Source organism: Rhinatrema bivittatum, chromosome 2, assembly GCF_901001135.1.
Source record: "Rhinatrema bivittatum chromosome 2, aRhiBiv1.1, whole genome shotgun sequence".
Taxonomy (NCBI): domain Eukaryota; kingdom Metazoa; phylum Chordata; class Amphibia; order Gymnophiona; family Rhinatrematidae; genus Rhinatrema; species Rhinatrema bivittatum.
The window spans coordinates 743,576,328-743,603,198 of NC_042616.1; the positions used below are offsets into that span (position 1 = coordinate 743,576,328).

General features: G+C 43.0%; 1 protein-coding gene across 1 annotated transcript in view; it reads right to left on the reverse strand.

The window, feature by feature from the left end:
• Positions 1-26,871, reverse strand: part of CSMD3 (CUB and Sushi multiple domains 3) — a 3,551,396-nt gene that overhangs the window by 2,091,842 nt on the left and 1,432,683 nt on the right. Inside the window, 1 exon segment of the mRNA XM_029591914.1 lies at positions 3,138-3,215. Within this exon segment, the coding sequence (XP_029447774.1) occupies positions 3,138-3,215 (78 nt within the window).

Genomic DNA, 26,871 nt, shown 5'->3' on the forward strand with positions numbered 1-26,871 from the left:
AGTCCGGGTTGCAGGGAGGGGCGGTCCAGGGTCAGGGAGGGGCAGGGCTGGAGGCAACCAGAACAGTGGCCATTTGTCGCTGTGCCAGGGAAGCGCACGCCGGCACCCTGCCGGCACGCACAAGTTACTACTGCTCCTGAAAGAAGCAAAAGGTAAAATAAAAAATTGGGGGTTAGCTAGGATAGGGATGGGTAGTAGGCGGGAGGAGAGGGGAAGAGAGAGGAAGGTGAGTTACGTGGGTTGGAAAGTTCCCTGTCAGTCCGCTTCTTAATTTCTTTAATTGAGGCGGACTGGGAGGGAACTGGGAGAGGCCTGATTTCATCACTGCACGTACTTTTATAAAATTAGGTTCCTTGTGCATGCTGTCCAATCAGGCATACACGGATTATAAAATCCGGCATGCATGTGCGCGTGGCCTATGGATTTTATAACATGTGCACGCCGGCATGCTCATCTTATAAAATTGGTGCATACATGTGCGCATGCCAGGAAACACGCGCACATGGACATGCATGCGCACCTTTTAAAATCTAGCCCATAGGCTGTGTGTGTGTAAGACAGCTTGAGTACCTGGGCTAAATTTTTTTTGTCATGCATTCAATAAAGCATGGATATATATATATATTCCATAGAAACGGAGAAAAATGGCAGCAGAAAAAGACCATACAACCTATCTAGTCTGTCCATACACAACAACTGCTCACTAGAGATGTGAATCGTGTCCTCGATCGTCTTAACGATCGATTTCGGCTGGGAGGGGGAGGGAATCGTATTGTTGCCGTTTGGGGGGGTAAAATATCGTGATATATCGTTAAAATCGTTAAAACCCGCTAAAACCCACCCCCATCCCTTTAAATTATATCCCCCCCCCTCCCGAACCCCCCCCCCCCAATGACTTAAATTACCTGGTGGTCCAGCGGCGGTCCGGAACGGCAGCGGTCCAGAACGGGCTCCTGCTACTGAATCTTGTTGTCTTCGGCCGGCGCCATTTTCCAAATGGCGCCGAAAAATGGCGGCGGCCATAGACCAACAGGATTCGACGGCAGGAGGTCCTTCCGGACCCCCGCTGGACTTTTGGCAAGTCTTGTGGGGGTCAGGAGGCCCCCCCCCAAGCTGGCCAAAAGTTCCTGGAGGTCCAGCGGGGGTCAGGGAGCGATTTCCCGCCGCGAATCGTTTTCCGTACGGAAAATGGCGCCGGCAGGAGATCGACTGCAGGAGGTCGTTCAGCGAGGCGCCGGAACCCTCGCTGAACGACCTCCTGCAGTCGATCTCCTGCCGGCGCCATTTTCCGTACGGAAAACGATTCGCGGCGGGAAATCGCTCCCTGACCCCCGCTGGACCTCCAGGAACTTTTGGCCAGCTTGGGGGGGGCCTCCTGACCCCCACAAGACTTGCCAAAAGTCCAGCGGGGGTCCGGAAGGACCTCCTGCCGTCGAATCCTGTTGGTCTATGGCCGCCACCATTTTTCGGCGCCATTTTGGAAAATGGCGCCGGCCGAAGACAACAAGATTCAGTAGCAGGAGCCCGTTCCGGACCGCTGCCGTTCCGGACCCCCAGGTAATTTAAGTCATTTGGGGGGGGGGTTCGGGAGGGTGGGGGGATTGAAGGAGGTAGGATTTGGCAAGGAAATGTTTAAGTTATTTGGGGGGGTTCGGGAGGGTGGGGGATTTAATTTAAAGGGTCGGGGGTGGGTTTTAGCGGGTTTTAGTGTGCCGGCTCATGATTCTAATGATTTATAACGATAAATCGTTAGAATCTCTATTGTATTGTGTTCCATAACGGTTTAAGACGATATTAAAATTATCGGACGATAATTTTAATCGTCCTAAAACGATTCACATCCCTACTGCTCACTTCTATAATCTCTACCACTTCCTCAGAAATCCTCTAAGCTTATCCCATGCTTTCTTGAATTCAAATATTGTCCTTACATCTTTACTGCCTCCATTGGGAGGCTGTTCTTTGCATACACCACCCTTTCCTTAAAGAAATACTGCAATTTAACTAGCAGTGTGTTTGTATTTATTGTGCCCTCTGTCTTGTTCAATTGCATGAGAGGCCAGAAGACTCATGATTATTTATTTTCTACAACTCTGGGAAAGAAAAGTATTCCACAGAAAAAATAATGCAAGCAAAAACTTGTCCACAATGTACTTTTCAACATTCACGAAACAATTGTTTACTCTTTTATTCCTTCTTGAAGTTGTAGGGAGTTAAATCTTCAAGCAAAGGTTGAACTATTTCAAAATAGTGCAAACAAATTGACTTGCAAGCTTATGCAAATTGCTTTCCTTCTCTGTGCCCCACACTTTAGTCCGATCCTTTGTTTTCAAAATGTAAAACTGTGCTCATCTGAAGAAGAGAAGCTGCTACAACAATTACGTTGTGCCAATTTGTTAATGAAAATGTGAGGCATAAAATACAATGGAAATTGAAATGAATGCAATTGGAGGGTTAATTTAAAGACTAACATTACTTTGTATATAAAACAATTGAATCTGGACATAGTTTCTTCATATTTTAATTTCTCAGTAGCAACATTATTTCTGTTTTGATTTGTTCAACGACACAAAGTTTCCCAACACACTGTTTTGCAACTATAGAAGTTTGTTGTGATCTTTTTACTCATATTTACTTATGCTTTAATGAAATGTTATTGAACCCTTTCATTTTAACATACCCTTGCCTGTCAGTAAATAGCTTACTTGCTAACCTTTAAAAAAAAACTATAGGCAAGAATTATGTTTATATATTTTTTTCTTGAAACTCATTGCTACACTATAGCATGAAATCTAATTGCCTAAGATATTATGCAAGAAAAGTTGTTGTGGACAGATAACCCAAGGATGCAGTAAAAAAAACCCCAAAAAACAAACAAAAAAAAAAAAAACCCAGTCCAATTCTCATATCATGAATAACAACAATAGGATTTTCTTTTGCATGTGATGTATTATTATTCCCAATTTCTTTAGCTATTTAGCCCGTAAATAATTTGAAGCTCACCATGCAGGCTAGAAAGATATTCATTGCAACCATGGTGATTGAAAATACATCATTTCTAAAAACATATACAAAAACACAGACAGCACAAAGTTCACTATTGCACTCAAAAAGTAACAAAAAAGGAGTACACTCACAGATAGAAAGCTTGCTGCTGATGTCTTTCCCTGGAAACAATTTAAATCCTCTAGATTTAAAATCTATGGCCTTTTTCACTAGTTAAAAAACAAACAAACAAAAACATGTATCAGGTCAAACAGTCCAAAAGATTTCATTCAAAATTAAACTTTGGTTAGCATGAGGAATGCATGGTGAACAAATTGTTTTCCATTAGATAACTAAAAGTATTGTATCAAAATATGACAGTAAAATTACTCTTAATAAATGCTATTTCAAAAATCTGTATGCTTACTATAGTAAAATAGTCCTTGATATTATGTTTCATTCATTACAACAGTTAAAGGTAAATTCTGAGATTTTATCAGAATATGCAGTTTTCCTATGATGTTCCCTCTCTAGCCTTAGAACCTATTCAGCACGGTTTAAATATCTTCACCATAGGAATGTATGATACCTTTTTTTCCTCTCTCTTCACCTGAAGCTGAAACTGTTCTGAATAAAAACAATTTGTTCCCTCTATATTGATTTCAGGAGGACATATTAGCTGGAAAAATGTTGATTGACATAGTTCTATTTAAGTTTACTAAAATAAATAATAACAACGAGGTAGATGTAGCACCCTTCAATAGTTGGGCAAGTTGAAATTGTCCAGAATAGCCATTTTGGACAGATTATGTCCTGATAAGCATGAGTGCAAGATTTGAACTAGCCTAGATGTGATTCATATGCATTTATTTAAAATACTGCTTGACTGGTGACTAGTTGAAAATGTTGAAGTACAAGTTGAAAAGGCAAAGCACCCACAGAAGTCCAACTGTATATTGTACTGAATTAAGTACTTAGGGCTGGAGCTATTCCCAAGACTTTTTCCAAGAGAATGAAGTAAGAGAAAACAATCATAAATCGCATCCCTATGTATCTTCTAATTTCTAAACTTTAAAATCTAGTACTTGGAGAATTGTTATTAAAGGAGGAAATAAAAAATGAAAAACAAATTTATACTAATACCTTTTAGATATAATATCTGTACTGTAATTTACATTATATAGAATAGCTTTTAGTGGTACATTAAAATATCTTGATTTGGGGGTAAAATAGTTTAATGCATTTAAGCCATCATAAGCATTAATGCATATTAAAATGTTTTTATCACAAGCTGGTTTATGTTTATTATGTGCTAACAGATGTAAATTAGTTTATGAGAGTTTCAGTTTGTAATCTATACTAATAGATATTGAGATGCAGAATAATGTAAAATAGCTCATTGCAAAAAAGTACTCATACAAACTTTGCAAATACATTAAAACAAAAAAAATCTTAACTTTTGAGCATATAGTTAAATAATGTGATACAATCCATGGGCCAGATTTTATAAATCTGCGCACACGCGTACTGTTGTTTGCGCACCAGGCGCGAACAAGAGTACGCAGGATTTCAATAGACACGCGTGTAGCTGCGCATATCCATTAAAATCTGGGGTCGGAGCACACAAGGCTGCCCAAAATCAGCAGCCTGCGCGTGCCAAGCCACACAGCTTGCCTCTGTTCCCTCCGAGGCCGCTCTGAAATCAGAGCGGCTCGGAGGGAACTTTCCTTCGCCCTCCCCCCACCTTCCCCTCCCTTCCCCTACCTAACCCACCCCCCCGGCCCTATCTAAACCCCCCCTACCTCTATCACGAAAGTTACGCCTGCTGGAATCAGGCATAACTTTGCGCGCGCCAGGCTGGCTGCCGCGCTGCATGTTCTGGTCCAGGGGCTGGTCCAGAGGGCACGGCCAGGACCCTGGGCCGAAACCACGCCCGCTGCGCCGCTCCCAGATGATGCGCTGAATGCGTCACTCCCCCTCAACACGCCCCCAATGACGCGCACATCGAGACACGCCCCCCAAAATCCCCCCCCCCCAGGAAAGCCCCGGGTCTTACGCGCGTCCCGGGGCTTTGTGCGCACCGGAAGCCTACGCAACATAGGCTCGGCGCGTGCAGGGGGTGTTTGGGGCAGGTTTTCGGGGGGTACGCGCATATCTTACGCGCGTACCCCTTTGAAAATCTGGCCCTATGTGCATATAGGAGTAGATTTTAAAAGAAGAGCGCATGGCCTACATGTGTGCACACTACACGGCGCGTGCACATGTACGCCCAATTTTATAACATGCGCGTGCAGGCGCGTGCATGTTATAAAATCCTGGGTCGGCGCGCGCAAGGGGTGCACAATTATGTACCTTGCGCATGCCGAGCCGTGCTGCCTTCCCCCATTCCCTTCCCCCTAGCTTGACATTCCCACCCCTTCCCCTAACCTTTCCCCCCTAGCCCTACTCTAACCCCCCTGATCATTATTTTACCTTTTGCGCCTGCCTCCAGGCAGGCTCAAGTTGTGCACGCCGGCCAACTGCTGGAGCACAATCCTAAGCACAGTGGCAAATGGCCGCTATGTCTGGAGCCTCTGACCCCGCCCATCCCCGCCCCCTTCCCATCCCTTTAGTAAAGCTGCAGGACTTACACGCGTCCCAGGGCTTTACGCTCGTCATCGGGTCTTTCGAAAATAGACCCGGCGCAGGTAAAGTTTTTAAAATCCGGCCCATAATGCACATATTATCATGCATTAATCACCATTATTAGTGCATTTTACTACAAAAACTGCATAGTTAGGTATTAACTGGAGAATAATGTATGCCTAATCTGCCACTTTTTTCCTAAAAATGGTGTTGTCTTTAAAAATACTATATCTTTCTTTTTAAACAAAGAAAGGAACAATTTGTCCTTCTTGACTAAAATTCATAATTTAAAAGTGGATATCTATCTTATCAAAAATTAATTAGGTCAACATTCAGTAAGCCAGAGAGCGGCAAATGTTTGTGGATAAAGTTACCTGAATAACTTTAGCCAGATATCCAGCGGAACATAACTTCTGCTCAATATACTCAGTTATCAGGATAACTTTACACAAATACATTTTCCGCTTACTTGCTTAGGGGTAGACTTTTAAAGATGCAGACGTGCGTCCATGTGCGCACAGGACCCAGCGCGTGCGCACATGGACGAACGTATTTTATAACATGCTCGTGTGGCTGCGGCATATTATAAAATACGTGGGCTGCGAGCACATACACGCCAGATTTTATAATCCGCACATGTATGCTCTGGCAGCACACACAATGGGGGTAGGTAATTTATCTCTCAACTTATTTCAGCTTTCCAGCTGGCAGTCGCACGAGGCTCCAGGACAGTGATGAATGGCGCTGTCCCGGCCTGCCTCTCGCCTCACCCTTCGCCAGCCCCCTGGCCCGACTCTTCAATGAGGTCCGACACTTCTGCATGTAACAAGGGTTACGTGCACGCCCAGGCCCATTCCAGAATGTGCGTGGTGTGTGCAAGTCCCGGCCACACGCATAACCCCGTATTTTCTGCACGCAGAAGATTTAAAATCCCGCAGTTACTGAATATTGCTTCTAAATTAGTGGGGGGGGGGGGGGGGGGGGCGACAAACCCTGCTTGAATCCCCCTGCTTGCTGCCAAGTTTGCTTAGTAACACAGGAGTCCCAACAAGCCCCCACAATTTCCCTCCTCCTTTGTAGCCAAAAAATAAAGGGACGGATTTTAAATGCCCTGCATGCGTAAATCCAGCCGGATTTATGCGTGCAGGGCCCTCACGCGCCGGCGCGCCTATTTTGCATAGGCCGCCGGCACGTGTACAGCCCTGGGATGCGCGTAAGTCCCGGGGCTTCGTAAAAGGGGTGGGGAGGGGGCGTGTCCGGGGCAGGACCGGGCTCAGGGGGCGGTTCGGGGCGGGACCGGGGGCATGGCACCCGCCCAGGGGCATGGTCGAGGCCTCCGGACCAGCCCTCGGATCGGGTGATGGTGCGCCAGCAGCCCGCTGGCGCGCGCAGATTTACACCTGCTTTCAGCAGGCGTAAATTTGGCAACAAAGGTAGGCGGGGGTTTAGATAGGGCCGGGGGGATGGGTTAGGTAGGGGAAGGGAGGGGAAGGTGGGGGGAGGGTGAAGGAAAGTTCCCTCTGAGGCCGCTCCGATTTTGGAGCGGCCTCGGAGGGAACAGGCAACGCGCGCCGGGCTCGGCACGCGCAGGTTGCACAAATGTGCACCCCCTTGCGCGCGCCAACCCCAGATTTTATAAGATACGCGTGGCTACGCGCGTATCTTATAAAATCCAGCGTACTTTTGCTCGCGCCTGGTGCACGAACAAAAGTATGCCCTTGTGCAAATTTATAAAATCTACCCCCAAATTGTGGAACCATATTCCCACCCACCCACCACTACATAAATAATTTCTGCATTAGTCACCACTGCTAATCTTGCACTCCTCCCTAAAATTTGAAGAAAAATCCTTGGCTCTGGGTCTTCTCCTACTCTCCATCCCCACCCTCCCAAACCATGGGAAACCCCAGGAACTCCAAGTTTAATCCAGGAAGTGGTAGAATTTTTCAATGCTCCTGGTGGCATCCAGAATATTAATTACATTTCTTGGCAAGACAGGATTAAAAGAGAGAGCACAGGGACAGGAATTTTTTATGAGATATTGGAGGGGTGGGCAGGAACTGAAGGAGTATCAATGACACACATATTAGTTAAATGCTTTGGCAAAAAAAGAAGGAGCATCTTGTTTGTGGCTGTCAGGCCCCCTTGCATTTGTATGAAAACTCAGCGGTGGGGCTTTTCCATTTTACTTTGTTAATTTGGTTGCAAGAAGGAAAATTCAACAAGAGATTGTTGGGCCTCTAATCTTAACTGTTTTTAAATGTGAGCAAGGGGGACGCAGTTACTCTGCTAACTTTAGGTCAGAGATTTACTTGATCAGTGATAGGTTAGATTATTTGGCTAGTGCTGGATATTATGCACTAGCTAATTAAAGCCCCACTTCCCTGGAACCACCTTCTTTTAATCTGGTTACATTTTAAAAGCCTAGAGGGGCCAGAATTCAAAACTAGGGATTTGTCTCATTACCTTCAGTCTTAACTAGACAAACCTTTTTGGATATCAAATCTAGTGTTCCTAACCCAGATTCCTAACCCAGAAACCAGTTTAGTCATTCCAAAAGGAAACAATCAATACTCCAAAAATACACATGAACTCAATATGTTATGAAATGTGATCCAATGCAAAATGGAACATTTTTGTGAACATTTTTTCAGGAGTTATATCTCTTATATAATTACCGATTATAATAATTTTGAAATCCTTCAGTTCTCATGACATGACTGGTTAAGAGATATGTGTTTATTTCTATCCAAATGGAGAAACAAGATGAATGAGTTGATTTTTGCTTCAGGTTGGATCAATTTAACAAACTGAGGGGGTCATTTTCAATCGCTTTCGCATGTGAAAAAGGACTTTTATGGTGTAGTTATTCGGTGCGAAAGCCGACAGCGATGGCTCCACAGTGGTGCCATCGCTGCCGGCTTTCGCAGGCCCACTCCCTGCTTCACCCCCCTGCCCCCCCCCCCCCTGGTACTGCGCAATTCGCTATTCTCTGCGCCTGAGTGTAGTCCACTAAAAAACTGAATATTTTTTGGCTCATTCAGTTAGGACCCATTCTAATCTATGGGGGAAGGAAAGCAATGCAATTTTAATACTCCAAGCCACATTGAGTCAGTAAGAGATGGGAAAAGGAAGGAGCAGGTCCAATTATGCATCAGCACTTTTTCAATCAGTCCTTCCAAGCCGGCAGCTGTGTATCATTATGCCATTTATGCGGATGACGTCCAAATCCTCATCCCCATCTCTGAATCCATTACCAAATCCCTCCTCCTTTGGGACAACCACCTCACTTCAATTAAACAACTCCTCAATCAAATGACCTTCGCACTCAATACTGACAAAATGGAGCTACTAATATTAAACCATAAAGCCAATGACATATTCCCCTCTATATCTCCCCCCCCCCCAGCAAAGACAACCCCCTATTTCAAAAGAAGTAAGAAACGTAGGCATCACAATAGATAATGAGTTAAAACTAAAGAAATTCATAAACTTAACCATAAAAGATGGCTTCTATAAACTATACATCCTAAAAAAGCTAAGACCCCCTCCATCAAAACAACTTCAGAATAGTACTACAGGCACTCATCCTATCCAAGATAGACTATTGCAACTCCTTAATTTTAGGACTCCCAGCTACGTCCCTTAAGCCACTACAAATGCTCCGAAATGCCACCACCAGAATCCTCACAAACTCCAGAAGAAACAAACACATCACCCCTATACTAAAAAAACCTACACTGGCTCCCCATACACCTCAGAATACGATTCAAGAGTCTTACCCTAGTCACAAAACACTATACAACCAAAATATAAACTGGTTCAACACATCCTTTAACTTTCAAACCCCCCTCCCCCCCTGAAGATCCACAACATCAGCCAATAATGGCACTTTACCAATAACCTCCCCCAAACTCACTAATCTATCCTCAAGACAAGTATGTGCTTTCTCCATTGCCGGTCCCACCATCTGGAATGCTATGCCCCTAGACCTAAGGCTGGAATCTAACACTATTAATTAAAAAAAAAAGCTGAAAACCTGGCTCTTCAAACAAACCTACCAATAACTCTCATACAATCTACAATCACTCTCTCAATCTATCCTCCCCACAATCACCTTTCAGAATTTGAGTTCCCCAGTCAACATCCTAACCACTATAGTATTATTAGTTATAGAATTTAATCTCCCCAGTCAACATGTTAACCACAACAAAGTCAATAGTTATAGTTACTTGTTTCCTCTCTGACTTTGTACTCTTTTGTCCCTGCATCCTCTCCGCCATCGCTGACTTCAGAGTATTCCAATTTTGTTAACTCCTAGTTACCCAAACTGTTATGATGTAATTTCCTTTCTTAGTTCAATTGTTCTAATGTAAACCCATGTGATGTGTAAATGAATGTCGATATTTAAAAGAGTTAAATAAATAAATAAATAAAATGTCATTATCTTTTAGGTAACAGTGAAACAAGAATTTTGAACAGTGTTCATTTTTTTCACAGCTATTCCTATATTAGATCTCAGGGAAAGAAGATGAAAATTCCAATGCTCCATTGCTTCCAACTTCAGAGTTAAAGAAAAGCTTATAAAAACAATTTAATATATAGAAAAAAAGCAATCAAGTAAACTTTAAAAGTTACACATGCAAAATATACTCAATTTGTGCAAGTACATGCGTACCATTTAAAATATCCCTACCAGACATATGCTTTACACATATGTGTGTGTGTGAGAGAGAGAATAAGAGAGAGAAAGAGAGAGGTCATCTCATTATAAGGACAAATCTGGCAGTCTATATATATCTTCCACTGTGAAAGGGGCACTTTCAAATCAGGGTGAGTTTTGTGGGCTGATGTTACAAGGGTCTACAGACACTTGCACTCTAGGCAAACCAATTTAACATCACCCCATCCCCCCCAAAAAACCAAAACACCCTGAGTTGAAAGTGTCCCTCTCACAGTGAGAGATATATAAAGTGTTAGATTGGCCCTGTAAAAGAGTCTCTCTCTCTCTCTCTCTCTCTCTCTCTCTCTCTCTCTCTCTCTCTCTCTCTCTCCCCCTCCCCCTCCCCCTCCCCCTCCCCCTCCCTGTGTTTGGGATCCCTTTGGCCCAGAATCTACAGACTTGTGCCTCATCAGGACCAGTAGTAAAGTTACCTGCATAACTTGGCACACATTGCCATAGTCAGCTTTGCAAAATTCAGGGGGTTATACATCTTGGGGAATGCCCATTCCCTACCCCTTTTCTGCCTCCTTATTCTTAACAATGCACAAGTATGTACGTGCATATCTCCCATCTTCTTAAAGTTTGTGTTGCTTGTGCGAGGCCCAAATATGCATGTATGGGGCCACTTTTGTGTGAGCAATGATTTTAAAATCTACCTGAAAGTATGTTGTGTATGAATCCACAGTAAGGTGTACAAACATCACAATACTAAAAGCTCTTGTGTCAATAAATTCTACCATGCTTCTGGTAACAAGATGCAAAGATGAAAATAGGAGAGGACGAAGGAAAGCTTGGGACTCAGGTCAAATAGCAGTGGAGATGATCGAGGCACTGGACAAGGACTATAATCTCTCCTAACAAGCTCAGAAGATATTTTGTTTTAGAGGAGGAAATCAGCTAGAGATGCAGGGTTAGCTGAGAAAGTAGAATAGCAGTTGCTTGCTCCCATCACTACTGTTGCTATGCTACAGGAGCAGAAGAAGGCAGCTTCAATGGAGAATAGCAGCAGCAGTGGGAGAGGAATAGGAGAGCATCAGCTAAAGCCAGCACAGAGCTCCTGGGCTGTTCTGACTAATATCTGTAGTAGGTTTTGCACAACCTACATATTCAGATGAATCATATGAAGGATTTGAAGAATTAGAGGAAGGGAATATTTAAAATCTAGCAACTGAAGAGAGCATAGAGAACCCAGTTAAACTTACTAGTGTGTTTTACAGGGAATAGTAGCAGGCAGATAGCATAGTTGAAGAGGCAGTAAATAATTCTGCCATGTTTTTCTCCAAGATCATCCTCCAGGGACAACAGACAGTTAAAAGCAGTATTTCTAAATCCACTCCTAGAGGCATACCTAACTAGTCAGCTTTTCAGGATAATAACAATTAATATGCATGAGATAGATTTGCATACCCTGGATCTCCAATATATGCAAATCTATCTCATTTATATACATCTTGGATATCCTGAAAACCCAACTGATTAGGTGTACCTTCAGGAGAGGGTTGGAAAAGACTAGTCAAGAGCATGAGAGATGCCTCTTGTCTTTGCTCTCAATCCTATTCCCAGCAGCAGCACAAACAGACCCAGTGTGGGGATCCTACAAGATCAGAGGTGTGGAATACTTTACAAACATGGAAGATCAGCATTTTGCAGAATGAATTCACTGTTGAAAGGTCATTGATAAAGGGGAAACTATTGGGAATCTTTCAAACAGTGGTATGCTCCATCATAAGCAAAAACAATACCCAGAAGTGTCAGTTTACAGAGAAGCTGGTATTCATTGGGACAACATCCACAACTCAAAGAAAAAAGCAGCAGGAAAACTACATCAAAGGGAAAGTCCATCTCCCAAGTAAAGCTATCCCCAAGCCCTTACACCTGTGAGATGGCATGCCAGTAGTCCCTACCACAACATCAACAGCAAGCAACCATGGAGCTGTTCCATATCAATGTTGCTTGGTAAGAGCCAGACAATATTAAAGATGGTGAACTGGACAATCAGGGAAATAAATGCCCTGGACAGACAGACCCAACAAGTGCTTGAGAATGTAGAATTTAAGCAACTGCTACATATCTTAGCTCAAAATTACAAAATTTCTTCCAAAACAAAGCAGATGATGTATCCTGTACACACAGTGCCATGCCCAGATGCAGGCACAGCTGGCAAAGGTGGAAGGAAGTAGTATCCATTTTACCAGTAACATCTAGACTATGCACTCTTATCTCTCCTGGATGGTACACTGGTATCAGCTTGATGCTGTAGAGTCAGAAAGAAGTTCTAGTTAGAATGTAACATCAGGGTACAGGTGGGCTTTGTTGAACACCCAGATAGACTAGAGGCATAGCTTGGTCCATATCTTAGCAGCAATATGGGGGAAGACAGAGGTATGGTGACTAGGCCAGAAACATATGACTATTAGTGGTTGTCATAGTTATAGATGGTGATAGCATAATGAGCGATTGGGGCTATTAGGAGATCTAATGCTATATATACATGCTGCATCTGACAAAAAGGGACTTGTTGGAACTAGGATCCAAGGAAGGTACAGGTACAGAAAAAGGGTGGGTACTTTAACAGAAGTGTAAAAGGACAGTAGTGGCTCTGAGAGAAGCAGGGAGCAGTTGGAGCACCTATGTACCAGCTTATTCAGAATGTAGGCACCAAAGAAAATTCTACCTATCAATACAAGGTTTAGCACATGACCCACCAAGAGCACGTTCTCGTGCATTCGAAAACTATAAATGCTTGTACAATCTGCAAAGATTATTGCAGCAAGTTGAAATTTCCAGTCTTTTAATCATTTCTGCTGATCTTTAATTTCTGATAAGTTGACACCCCCTGCCATTTCAGTTTCTTAAAAATATTGAGGCCCCTAGAACCACCGAGTACACGTTTTTGTGCATGTGTACTTGTACTGTACATATTTTCTGTATTATGCTGCCTTTAAGTGTCTGCTTGTGATATCTCATGGCTTGAAGACTCTGCTACATGTACAGATCACTTTTTTTGATTATCATTGTTTTTTTGAATCATTTTGAGCCACTTATCAAGAACCACATGCATGTTTTTATTCACGATTTCATGCATTTTAGCTTGTACTGTACTATTTTCTATATTATGTCAACAGCCAGGGTCAGCTTGTGGTATCTTATGGCTTAGAACCTTTGCTACATCTACAGATCACTTTTTTTGATTATTTTGTTTTTGAGCTTCTCTGAGCCACTTTATCAACCGCTAAATTCACATTTGTTTGCCCATATTCATACATTTGAGCTGACACTGTACTATTTATTATGTTCTGACAACCAGTGTCAGCCTGTGGTATCTCATGGCTTAATATCTCTGCTATATCTGCAGTTCACATTTTTTGATTGTCATTTTCTTTTTGAGACACTTTGGGCCTCATTTTCCATCCGGATGGCACGCGATAAGGGACGTTTCGCACGCGAAAAGTCCCTTATTGCGTGCGATACCAAAATGGGGGTGAAGTCAGCCCCGGAAGAGGAGGAGTCGGGGTGTCACCGGGGCACACTCTGCGAAGATGCCATGGACGACAAAAAGGTAAGGCCCTTTTCGTGTCCGAGTTCGCGCCCAATAGCTACACCTGCTATGGTGGTGTTGTTGGTTGCGAAACTGGCAGCGATTGCACCGTGACAGTGCTAACGCTGCCGGCTAGAGGAGGCCCGCCCCCTGTTTCGGCCCCCCACCCCTCATTCCCTAAAGTATTGCAGGCTTGTGATACTTTAGAAAATGAGGCCCTTTGAGTCACTTTTTCAAACTCCGAATTCACATTTTTTTTGCCTGTTTTCATACATGGGTTCATTAAAGAAACCAATGTTGTTACAGACTGTACTGTCAAAACTTTGAAATAATTTGATGACATGCTTATTTTTTGTTTGTACTATTTATAAAGCATAAATTTTTACACAAATATTTGTTGTTCTTTCAATTATAGAGCCTAAAGAATAGGTGCACAAAAACATGTGCATGGTTGTTCTAGGGTGATGCCACTCACAATACATTTTTAGATTTTACTGTAAACATAGTAAATATTTTGAGTTCTGTTTTTAAGGATTTTGTTGGCTTTTGCATCTAGTTTTATGTTTTATGTTTAATTTATGTTTATATTTATTATGAACAAGCCAAAATACTACAATGTGTTTTTATTATTGAAAATTATATGATACTAACTGTAAAGAAACCACTGATGTCACAGACTGTAACATCAAAATTTAGAAATAATTTGACAAAATGGTTAACTTTTATCTGTACTTATTACAGAACATCAATTTTTACATAAATATTACTCTTTTTCTTTCAGTTATAGAACCTAAAACATAGGTGCATGAAAACATACATGCTGGTTATTCTAGTTGGTGGGTTTAGTGTTAGTGGAGCCACATATATTGTTTCATAAGTTGTCTGTGGACATGAGAATTGGTGTGGATCATCTCCTGTGGATTCAAGATTGGATGCACATGACACAGATGGTACAAATCTTCAAAGACCTTCAAGGAATCTGCACAGGATCTGAGTTGACCAAGAAACACCCTGGATATGACCAACCCTATAATTAATATTCTGGAGGAGAATTTATTAGGTTTCCTGCAGAAACAGAGCATAGAGGTATTTGTGCTCATGAACTCCATGCAACTACAACAGAAAAATCATCTCAAATCCTTTACACAATTGGATCTGAACATACTTGCCACCCTGTGATAGGGATGGGCATTTGGGAGAAATAAAATAGGAAATGAGACATATTTTCCTAATTTGTTTCAATTTGTTAACAAAACAAAATGATTTAAATTCTGATGAAATTTTCTTGGTTTTCATATTTTTTTTAAATACAATTTTTAAAAAGTGATCCTTTGGGCCTAGGCCCAGGCTCAAGGCTGGTGTCTCGACTAGGGAATAGGCCAAGGCCAAAACCAGGGGCCTCAGCCTATGCCCAAGCACATCACCATGGCCGGGGCCTGAACCTAGGCCTGAGGTCAAGGCCTCGCCTAAGCATAGGCCATGGACCGATGCAGGAGCTGTAGCCAGGCCCTAAGCATGAAGCTGGGGTCTTGGCTGAGGCCCAGGCCAGACATTGGGATTTCAGCTGAGACCCCAAAAAATTATCCTCCCTACATGCTCTGTTGGGGATACAAAGTTGCAGCCCAGGTGCAGGCCTGATTCCAGGACCTCAGCCAGGTCAAGGTCTGGAATCAGGTCCAATACTGGAGCTCAGTCTGGAAATCAGATCCTGATGCCTTGGCCTCAGCTTAGGCCAAAGTCTGGAACTGTTGTGAACGTCACTGCTCGATGTCCTCACTCCGCCCTCTTTACCTCTGTGGCGACTCCCTCTGGGTCTGATGGACGGCTGGCTGCCGCGGCATCTCCATGCCATCTCCCTCCGGCGTCCCCAGACTGGCTCAATATTGCATATCCACCATGCTGCCTGAAGACCTAGGGCACGCGCGCGCTCTGATTGAAGTACCAGCAAGAGCGCGAACTCAGGGGCGTCCCCCTGAGATGACATCATCCACTTCCAATATTGAAAGGTCTCTATTTCGCTAACAAACGGAGTTAGCAAGGACTCGCTTCGGCTATCCAAGCTACTCTGCCTCCTCGGACTTACCAGAAGTACCTGCTCCTTGGGGGCCTCGCTCTTTTTCTTTACTTTCAGATTACAGATAGGAACCGGTACTCGCTCCACGAGGGCCCATGTTCCTGGACACTCTGAAGATTCTCTACTGCCTGGAAGCTATCACTGCTACAAACATTTGTGAGTTACCATCGCTCTCTCAGAGCTTTCCCTGGAACCAGGTACTCGCTCCTCGAGGGCCTAAACCTTTCCAGCTCCTGAGCTTCCTTGAGACCTTATGTGAGTTTTGTCATCTAGTTCTGTTCATGAACTCTGCCTACTCTGCTTACTCACTTTCTACAGTTTCTCAACAGCTCAGCCATCCTGGATCGCAGTTCCAGTACCTGAGGGACTACAGCCCTGATGGGCATATCAGCTCACTACTGCCACCTCTGGTGGTTTCAAAAACCTGTTTAATAAAAGAACTAATGTGTGTCTGTCTCCATACTCAAGCCTAGCCGGTGGTCCCTCTTGGGATATCCTCCCGAGGGCGTGGTCATCTGCTACCAGCCCAGGGATCCACCCACAACTATATCAGATTCATTACAGCTTATAACTCCTTAGCAAGACAATATCTGAGACAATACAAGATTGCTGACTCCTCATTCTTTAGGAGCCAATAATAACAGATTGCTACTCCACAGTCTAACAGCAGATTTATTACAGGAACCAGGCCCAACACTGGCTTCCAGACCAAAGGCCAGGTCCCTATGCTGAGGCCTTGGCCCAGACCCAGGCCCGATGCTAGGACATACCAAGAGGCTGGGTCCCAACTCCTGGGCCTTGGCCTAGGGTTAGGCCCAGGCCTGGTGGTCGGAGCCCAGACCTCAATGTATCATCCTCATCTGTCTTATTCTTTAAAATGATGGCATCTGGTGGGGATGCGGTGAGGTTAAATAAGTCTGGTGCCTCCCTCTTCAGCAGAGGTCACTATGTTGGTATACAGCAGTTTAAATGAAATGAGAGGGATGTGTGGTAGAGACAGTTTAAATGAACTGCTATACATCAAAATAGTGTTCTCCACTGAAGAGGGAGGTGCTAGAGTTAATTAACTCAGTTGTGTCCCAAGTGGACACTATCATTTTAAAGAACATAGAAGAGGATGATGCATCAAGACTTCAGCTCTGATTTCTGGACTTGGGTCCTTTGCCTTGCCAAGCCCATGGCATTGGGACCCAGCCTCCAGACCAGGTCTTGGTGTTGGGCATGGGTGCGGGTTGACGTTCCAACTTTGGAACCCAGACTCTAGACTGGGTTCCACTGTTGGGCCTAGGTCTGGGCTAAGGTCCCGGTGTCGGGTCCCAACATATGGATCATTACTCTGTAGAGCCTGGGTCCTGGCTGATTCTCTGACATCAGGACCCAGCTTCCTGGCCAGATCTTGGTCTAGGCCAAGGCCCCATCATTGGGCCCAGCCTCTTGACTGGGCACCAGTGTTGGCCCTGTGCTTGGACTGAGGCTCAGTCATTGAGTCCCATACTCTGTGCCACATCCCATCATCAGGCCTAGGTTTGGGCCTGGCCTTAGCATTGGGACCTGGCCTTCAAGCCTTGACCTTGAGTAGGGTCTTGGCTGAGGTTGTGGTGACCTACTGCGGCATAGGCCTACCCAAAGCTGAGGTTTCAGCCTAGGCCTAGGTATCATTGTAGGATCACTCCTAGACCAGGTAAGTGGGGGTCAGGGAGGATTGTTGTCCCAGTATTTTTGTAAATAAACATTAAATAAAATGAAATTCATAGGCCTCCCAAAATGATATGAAAAACAACATGACATTTTTACATTTCCCACCCCTACCCTATGAAACCCATGGTTCAAAGTGAATAACATCCTTCAATCTGACATTCTGGTATACTGAGAAAAGAAGCTGATGGGTAAAGTATAAGAATGGGAGGCAGAGCAGCAGTGGAAATTCCCAGGAGGAAAGAGTGTGCTCCTGTGATATATTGTTAGCATTAACAGCACCATGAAAGTTACCACTTCCTTCTTCAACTTTCTCCACCACCCTCCCACAGCCACCATACAACAGAATATCCTTCCACAGGCCATAATGTAAGCATTTGACAGCATAGATATGTATTTCCCCCAGCAAAGTAGACAGGTACCCAACTGCAGTTATGTGGTATCATGGAAAGATCATAGAGGTCATGAACCCAGACTTTTTTGTTTGAAATATGTTTATTAGGTTTATAAGAAAAACATATACAACTCACCGAACATTCAGCATAATGAACAAAAAAAAAAAAAGCCACATACTACAGAGATTTTAAGATGGCTGCTCCTACACCCATTCCTTCCTAACCCCGACCTCTGCTTCCATCCAATCAAAATATATAAAACATTTGTATTGACAATTGGTAGCGCTATTGGTCTAAGATTTTCTTTCCAATTGTCAATACAAATGTTTTATATATTTTGATTGGATGAATCCATACTTATTTGCATATAGTGCATGCAATGCTGTGGTTGTACAATCATCATCAAGATCACCCAACATTTCTTTTGCCCCAATGTGCCTACTGTGCATGTATTATCAGTGATTGGGGATATCATGAGTTCTCATTAATCAAGGCCAGCACTGGAGATGGTGGATAAGTTGGTGTTCTTTAAGATAAACCCTCCAATGATTTCTTCAAATTTCCATGTGAGTGACATGAGCTACTGAGAACCAATGCACACACTTTTTAGCCTCAGCACTTTGATGTATTTTTGCCAGAGACTAGCCTAGTCCTCCAGTCCGGCTTTTCTGCTGGTTATATAGGGGCAATTAAGTCCTCATTAGAAAAAGATTAATAAAAGAAAAACCTTCTCTTCCCCTGCCCCTTTCTGGATGCCTTGTGATCTAGAGCCTTGCTGCTGTTGCTCCTGTTGCCAATGACCTGGCTTGCTCCTGGTACACTATCTCTCCTCTGGTTCAGCACCTTGATTCCTGGTCTGCTCTTCCTGCCCTACCGCACTCCTGGTTATACTTGTATGTTTTTGCCCCCTTAAAAATAACATAAATAAAGAAAAGCATTTTCATTACTGCTCCTCTCTGTAAACCTTGATATCTTGGTACCTTCTTGATGCTGCTGGCATACTCCTCCTGCCCTGCCTGCCTTTTGTTTCAGTGCCTTGCTGTGTTGTTCAGCACTGTTGCTGCATGGTCTACTCTTCTTTCTCTGCCTCTCTCCTAGTTTTGTGTTGATGCATTGCTCTACATTTTGTGCATTTGGGTGTTAACATATTAACATAATAAGTGATAACAGAAAAAGATGGAAATTGCCCATCCATTCTGCCCAGCAAGATGTTTAGGGTTTCAACTACTGTTATATACAGGTTACCCCATGACTGCTTCTTTGAGAAGCTGGTTCTATAACCGATGAGCTTCTTCAGATTTATTTATTTATATATTTATTTATTTACAATCTTTTCTATACTGTCGTTAAGATAGATACCATCACAACAGTTTACAGTGAGGCACATAAATTAATGTTACTAAATGTATCAAATTATATCAATTAATCAGGTGCCATAATGGTTCGGTAACATAGTTTTATAATAAATACTATTTGGTAAATATGATAAATCATGTCCATTTCTATCTGTATCAGTTTTGAATACAAGAATAGATTTATAATTGTATCTTATTCTTTAGTGTTGAGTGAAAAATAAAATAAAATACACACATATCGATTAAGGTGATAATGTGTGCGGATGTTCTACTGTCCGCACCCCACACTTCCCTGGATTCTATTCTCCATTCTCTTTGTGAAATCGGAGCAGCCTCGGAGCGGCCTTGGAGGGAACTTTTTTTTTTATCCCCCCCCCCCACATTTCCCTCCCTTCCCCTATCTAACCCACTCCCCGGCCCTACCTAAATCCCCCCTACCTTATTTGACGGAGTTACACCTGCTCCTGGCAAAGCGTAATTCTGGTGTGCCTCTAGCAAGGCGTAACCTGCCTCTGGCAGGCGTAACTTGTGCGCGCCGGTGCAAAGTCCCCCGGCACAGCCGCTGTGCTGGAGGACTCGGGCCTGCCCCTGGACCACCCCCCAGACTGCCGCCATGCCCACGGCCCCGCCCCTGGACCACCCCTTTTCTCAAAGCCCCGGGACATACGCGTGTCACAGGGCTTGCGCACGCCACCAAGCCTATTCAAAATAGGCTCGGCGTGCACAGGGGTAGGTTTTCGGGGGTTACACGCATATATTATGTGCATAAACCTTTGGAAATCTACCCCTTTGTTTCCATCTTCTTGCCAATAAGTGTTCATCACCTTCTTGAATTTTGCTACCATCTTTGATTCCACCAATGTCTCCAGGAAGGCACCAGATCCATGAAAAATGATTTTCTGAAGTTGTTCCTGATTCTTCTTCCCTGTGGCTTCAAATTATGACACCCTAGTTCTATAGCTTCCTTTTCATTAAAAAAAAAAAAAAAAGATGTATTTGTGCATTAATATCTTTCAGGTATTGAAATGGATGTATCATATCACCGTCTCTCCTTGCCTATTGGATCTATGTGTTCAGGGCCTGAAGTCTCATGTCAATTAGGGATGTGAAGGCATAAAGGGCTTTCTTCCATTTTTCTTTTATTTTTGTGCATGTCATTTTGGATTTTTTTAGTGTGCTTTAAATTTCATTTAGTGAACACTAAATCCCATTTAGTATATACTATTTCAATCCAGTGCATACTCAATTTTCTAGTGCATACTAAAAAAAAATTGTGATCAATAATCAAAATGAAAAGAAACAAATGCTAGCACATCCCTAATCTCATATGCCTTTTGTTACATACCCCACACCATTTGTTTGTCTTTCTTTGGACTTTCTCTAGCCTAACTCTGTCTTTTAGAGATATGCCATTCAGAATTGAACACAGTATTCTAAGTTAGGCCTCATCAATGACTTGAACAGGGGCATTATCACCTCCTTTTTTTTTCTGCTGGTTATGAATCTCTCTGTGCTGGCTGGCATTCCTCTGGTTCTAGCCACCACCTTGTTACTCTGTTTTTGCCACCTTGAAGTCATGCCACTATAATTTTGAGCTAGTTAGAAGGGTTTAAATGGTAAAATTTAGGTTTTTAAGACTTTTATTTTGTTTTTATGTTTTAAGTTATTTAATCTAATGGATTTTATTTATTTTTTAGCTTATTATTATATTTGAATCAACTATGTAATTTTTAGTGAGTTACCTGTTTTACGAGCTTTGGTTTTTATGAATTCTGCTACTGCAAATTCTAATCATTGTTAACCGCCTTGATATTAATTTGAAAGTCGGTATATAAAGTTAAATAAATAAATAAATAAATAAATAAATATTTCCTGATTGATGCATATCAGCATTTTCTCTCCCTCTGCCCCTCACCATTGTGTACAGATTCTTTGAATTTATGCACTCCGAATGCATGACTTTTCCCTTGCTTAAATTGAATTTTAACTGCCAAGCCTTTGACCACTTATCAAGCATTGTCAGGTCACATCACATTCTGTCTGTTCCCATAGGTGGAGGAATATTCTAGTGGTTAAAGCAGTGGGCTATGAACCAGGGGACCAAGAGTCAAGTCCTACTGTTGCTCCTTGTGACCTTGGGTAAGTCACTTTACTGTCTATTGCCTCAGGTACAAAATCTAGGCCTGGATTTATCAAAATGTGATAGCAAAAGGGGTGTGTTTTATGCTAACATACAGTTTTTTACAATTTGCCAGACCTGTTGTAGTTACTGCATCGAACCACTGTGGGATCATAATGGTCCCAGGGAGCTCAGATGAGTGTTTGTATGTGTGTGTGTGTGTGTGTGTGTGTGTGTGAGAGAGAGAGAGAGAGAGAGAGAGAACACCTAGCCATAGTACCCTCTCCCTAGATAGGTATTTGTATCCCTATGGTAGGCCCACCTAGTAACTCAAGGTGAGGGTTAGGTATTAGTGTAGGGGGTTAGGGGCCACATTGACATTCAATGTGAGATGTACAAACAGAACAGTGGTCTCTTGTGAAGATTTGATGGCCTTCGGAGTGAGGAAACTCACCCAAAGTTGAGATTTGGGCAATGTTCTCTCCACCTAGCTTGATGGACTCTCTACCTGGGTAACATCAAGCTAGGTGGAGAGAACATTGCCCAAATCTCATCTTGGAGTGAGTTTCCTCTCTCCATCGGTTCTCAGATCTTCACAAGAGACCACTGTTCTGTTCGTGCGTCTCCCCTAACCCCCTACACTAATACTTAACGCTCACTTCGAGTTACTAGGTGGGCCTACCATAGGGATACAAATACCTATCTAGGGAGCAGATACTATGGCTAGTCTCTCTCTCTCTCTCTCTCTCTTTTTCTTTCTTTCTTTCAATCTACTCCAGCAGGCCTTTCAGGAGACATCACAAAATTATTTTTTGAATTTGCATCATACCATACAATATGGGGCTTTTCGCATGCAATAAGCCCTTAACACATGCAAAAACACCTTAGCACATTTTGATAAATGACCCTCTTAGATTGTAAGCCCTCTGGGGATAGGAAAATCCCTATAGTACCTGAAAACCGATGTGATATATCAGATTGAATGTTGGTATATAAAAAATAATAAATAGGCATGTTCACTTTATTGCATAAGGACATAAGTTATACCATGCTGAGTCAAAATAATATCTATCTAGAACAGGATCCTGTTTCTGATAGTGGTAAAGCCAAGTCACAAGTATTGGACAGATTGCAAAAAGTAGATTTATTTATTGTTTCTTCTTCCCTGGGATAGCAATATATGTCTCTAGTCTACCTGGCTAATAATGTTTATGGCCCTTTCCTCCAGGAATTTGTCCCAAACTCTTTTATATCCCATTATGCTAGTTGTCTTGACCATATCCTCTGGAAAGAGATGACATAGCTTGATTGTGCAGTGAGTGAAAAAGTGTTTTCTATGATTTCTTTTAATTCTGTTGTCTCATGGAGTGACCCCTTGTTTTAGTGTTATTTGAAAGGGTAAATAATCATCCTTTATTTATCCTTTCCATCCACTCAGGATTTCCTAAAATTTTATAATATTCCCTCTGCCCCCTCTTTTCCAAATTATAGAGCCCTGACCTATGTAGCCCCCATCATAGGGGAACCACTCTATCCTCTTTATTATTTTTCTTTCCTTTATCTTCATCATTCCACTATATCTTGTTTGAGATGGTGTGTCCAGAGCTGCACATAATACTCCATGTGCAGTCATGGATCAGTGCAGACACAATATGATATTTTTCACTTAATTCTTCATTTTTTTCTTCTCTCATTCCTAAAATTTTAATTGTTTTGTTGACCATCACCACACATGGAAAGAAGGATTTCAATGTATTATCTACATGGACCCCACCATCCTTTTCCTGGGTAATAACTCCTAATAGAAAACTCAACATTGTGTACCTGTAACTGGCATTATTCTCTCCTATGCGCATGACTCTGCACTTTTCCACATTAAATTTCATCTGCTATTCAGATTAGGGATGTGCAGAGCAAAATTTTATGTTCATATTTTTTATGTCCGAAAGGGGGTCCCACTTGCGGCCAATATGGACATAAAAAAAATCCAATGAGTTGGGTATATGTACATATGTGCAAAAAAAAAAAATTAAACCCCCTCACCCTCCTTAATCCCCCCCCCAGACTTACCACAACTCCCTGGTGATCGAGCGAGGAGTGAGGACATCATTTCTGCAATCCTTGGCGAGAAGCATGTGACGTCGGTGGCACGTCGAGTGACGCGGCGTCACGTGATTCCCGGCTCGTTCGCGCCGGACGGCTCGTTCGGCCCAAAAAGAACTTTTGGCCAGCTTGGGGGGGCCTCCTGACCCCCTCAAGCTGGCCAAAAGTTCTTTTTGGGCCGAACGAGCCGTCCGGCGCGAACGAGCCGGGAATCATGTGACGCCGCGTCACTCAGACGCGACGTCACGTGATTCCCGGCAAGTTCGCGCCGGACGGCTCGTTCGGCCCAAAAAGAACTTTTGGCCAGCTTGGGGGGGCCTCCTGACCCCCTCAAGCTGGCCAAAAGTTCTTTTTGGGCCGAACGAGCCGTCCGGCGCGAACTTGCCGAGAATCACGTGACGTCGGCGTCACGTGATTCCCGGCTTGTTCGCGCCGAACGAGCCGTCCGGCGCGAACTTGCCGGGAATCACGTGACGTCGCGTCTGAGTGACGCGGCGCCACGTGATTCCCGGCTCGTTCGCGCCGGACGGCGCGTTCGGCCCAAAAAGAACTTTTGGCCAGCTTGGGGGGGTCAGGAGGCCCCCCCAAGCTGGCCAAAAGTTCTTTTTGGGCCGAACGCGCCGTCCGGCACGAACGAGCCGGGAATCACGTGACGCCGGCGTCACTCGACGTGCCGCCGACGTCACATGCTTCTCGCCAAGGATTGCAGAAATGGCGTCCTCACTCCTCGCTCCATCACCAGGGAGTTGTGGTAAGTCGGGGGGGGGGGATTAAGGAGGGTGAGGGGGTTTATATTTTTATTTTGGCTCAACAATCGCGATTTCCCACATATCGAACATATCTATGTTCGATATGTGGGAAATCCGATCGTTTATGTCGAATCAATTTTTTAAGTAAAAAAAAAATATGAGTTGCGTTTTACTAATGCGGTCAATCCGAATGCACAACCCTAATTCAGATACACAGTCTCCTAGTGCTGCAATATACTTCTCCAGTTCTTCAATCCACTGCTCTTTTAACAAATAAGTATGTGTGTTTGTTTGAATCACATGGGTACAATATAGGGGTGGATTTTAAAAATTTTCGAGCAGGCGTCCATGTGCGTGCGCTACCTGGCGCGCACACATGGACTCATGATTTTATAACATGCGTGCGCCGATGCGTGTATGTTATAAAACCAGGGGTCGGCGCGAGCAAAGGGGTGCACATTTGTGCAACCTGCGCGTGCCAACGCCTGCGGCTTTCCACAGTTCCCTAGCCCCTATACGAAACTTCCTACCCCTTCCCTTAAACTTCCTGCCCCCTAGACCTATCTTACCCCCCCCCCCACCCCCAAATCCTTGTCTTACCATTTGCTCCTGCCTTGGGGCAGTGGATTCATATGACAAAATGATGTCAGATATAAAAGCACAGATGGATCAATTCACTGAGGAGATCTGAAAGTTTAAATATTCAAAGTTTTTGAGAAATGGAAATGACTAATATGTGGAAATGTTTATTCATTAATGGGAACAAATGCAGTGACTTTTTTGGGTTCCCCAGATGACTTCTCAGGGGATGAGCCGACTACATCAGCACCTATTGGCAGAGCTCAGCCTTTTTAGAACAGAGTCAAGAAAGACATCAATATCAAGGAAATTGAGCAGATAGAGCTTGAAAAATTTACAGAACTCGGGGTATCCAACAAGGTAATCACAGACCCAGAACCAGGTTACAATATAAAATAAATTGGTGGTAATTAACTTGTCAAGCAAAGTATTGTCTGATAACCAGATCTGTATTCTAAATAAAGGTTTATCTTTTCCAGCAACAAACAGTTTTGATTTATTTCAGTGTGAAGTTTGCTACAGAAATGTATTTGAACTCTACAATTGAAATGTTTTTATTCTACATCAGCTACTGAAGTTCCTGATCCTTCCATAGTAAGAAAATCCTCCTCTTGGGTTTTACTTGGGGTTGTAGAGTCCACTATTGCCACCTTCAGTGAATTATTAAGAACTGAGGCAGATCAATGAGATGGCACAAAATCAGGTTGTCTTTCACAACCTGTCACAGGGCAAGAGGAATGTGTTACAGTCATTAGAGAGTGTAAAGATATCATCCAAACAATAGGCAAGGGTGGTGGTCTTAAAATCTTCAGTCTATGTAGAAGAAGTAGAAAGACAATTAAGTGATGTGATATACCAAAATCCTTGATAAAAGACCCCACCCCTTGTCTTAATCATCAAGTAGATTATTTTTTATAGCAGGTATATTTGTTGAACTGGATTATAGCTAGAGAGTTAGCATTTTTATGTGTTAAGTATCCAGTATGCCCTGTTTTTTTATTTTTTGCCCCAAATCAATAAGTGGTTTATCAAATCACTGGAGCAACCCATTATTTCAGGACATGGGTCATTATTAGAATCACTCTCTTTTTTTTTTTTTTTTTAATTTCTAAGAGACTTTGTATCTGGTTTGCCTTCCCACATTAGAGACATTTAATTCTACCATTTTGTTTCTTGTCTTACAGGCTCTTATGTCCACAATAAGACATTGCCTCATATCCCATGGCTTTTTAATTTCCTGAGGTGTTTCTTTTTACTTTTTATTTTCAAAGACACCATAATAAACAAAACTTGGTACCAATGAGTGCAGTGGTACATCAATTGCAATAACTAGATAATTGGAATACAATACTAGTATATAGTGGGTACCCACTCATGAAACAAACATTTCAATATAGATCCTTTAGTCATATTCAAACCAATAGACTGCACTTACAGTAATAGGTATAATAAAGAAGTGGCTGTCTCTATAGCTTGTCTTAATCCTCTGATATATTTGTAAGTCCATATGTCATTTTTTCCAGTGTAGCTATTTCCACAATCACTCCCCTCTTTTATCCTATAGGAAGTGCACCTTTTTAAAAATAGGGATTGGAATTTCAGGCTGCATGTAGTAAATGACTAAGTAACACATGGCCTCGCCTATGTATTCTATTTCAATATCATCAGATTACCCCAACAGACACAAAGAGGGAGAGAATTCTATAAAGATACTCAAGATTGTTTGCAGGTCATGGGTAACCTTATTCCAAAAACCATGACCTATTTGAAAAGTCCACCACATATTGGGGTAGATTTTAAAAGGTTTGCGTGCACCACTCGGCGCACACACATTTATGCCCAATTTTATAACATGCGCGCGCAGGCAGGATCATGTTATAAAATCGGGGGTCAGCACGCACAAGGGGATACACAATTGTGCACCTTGCGTG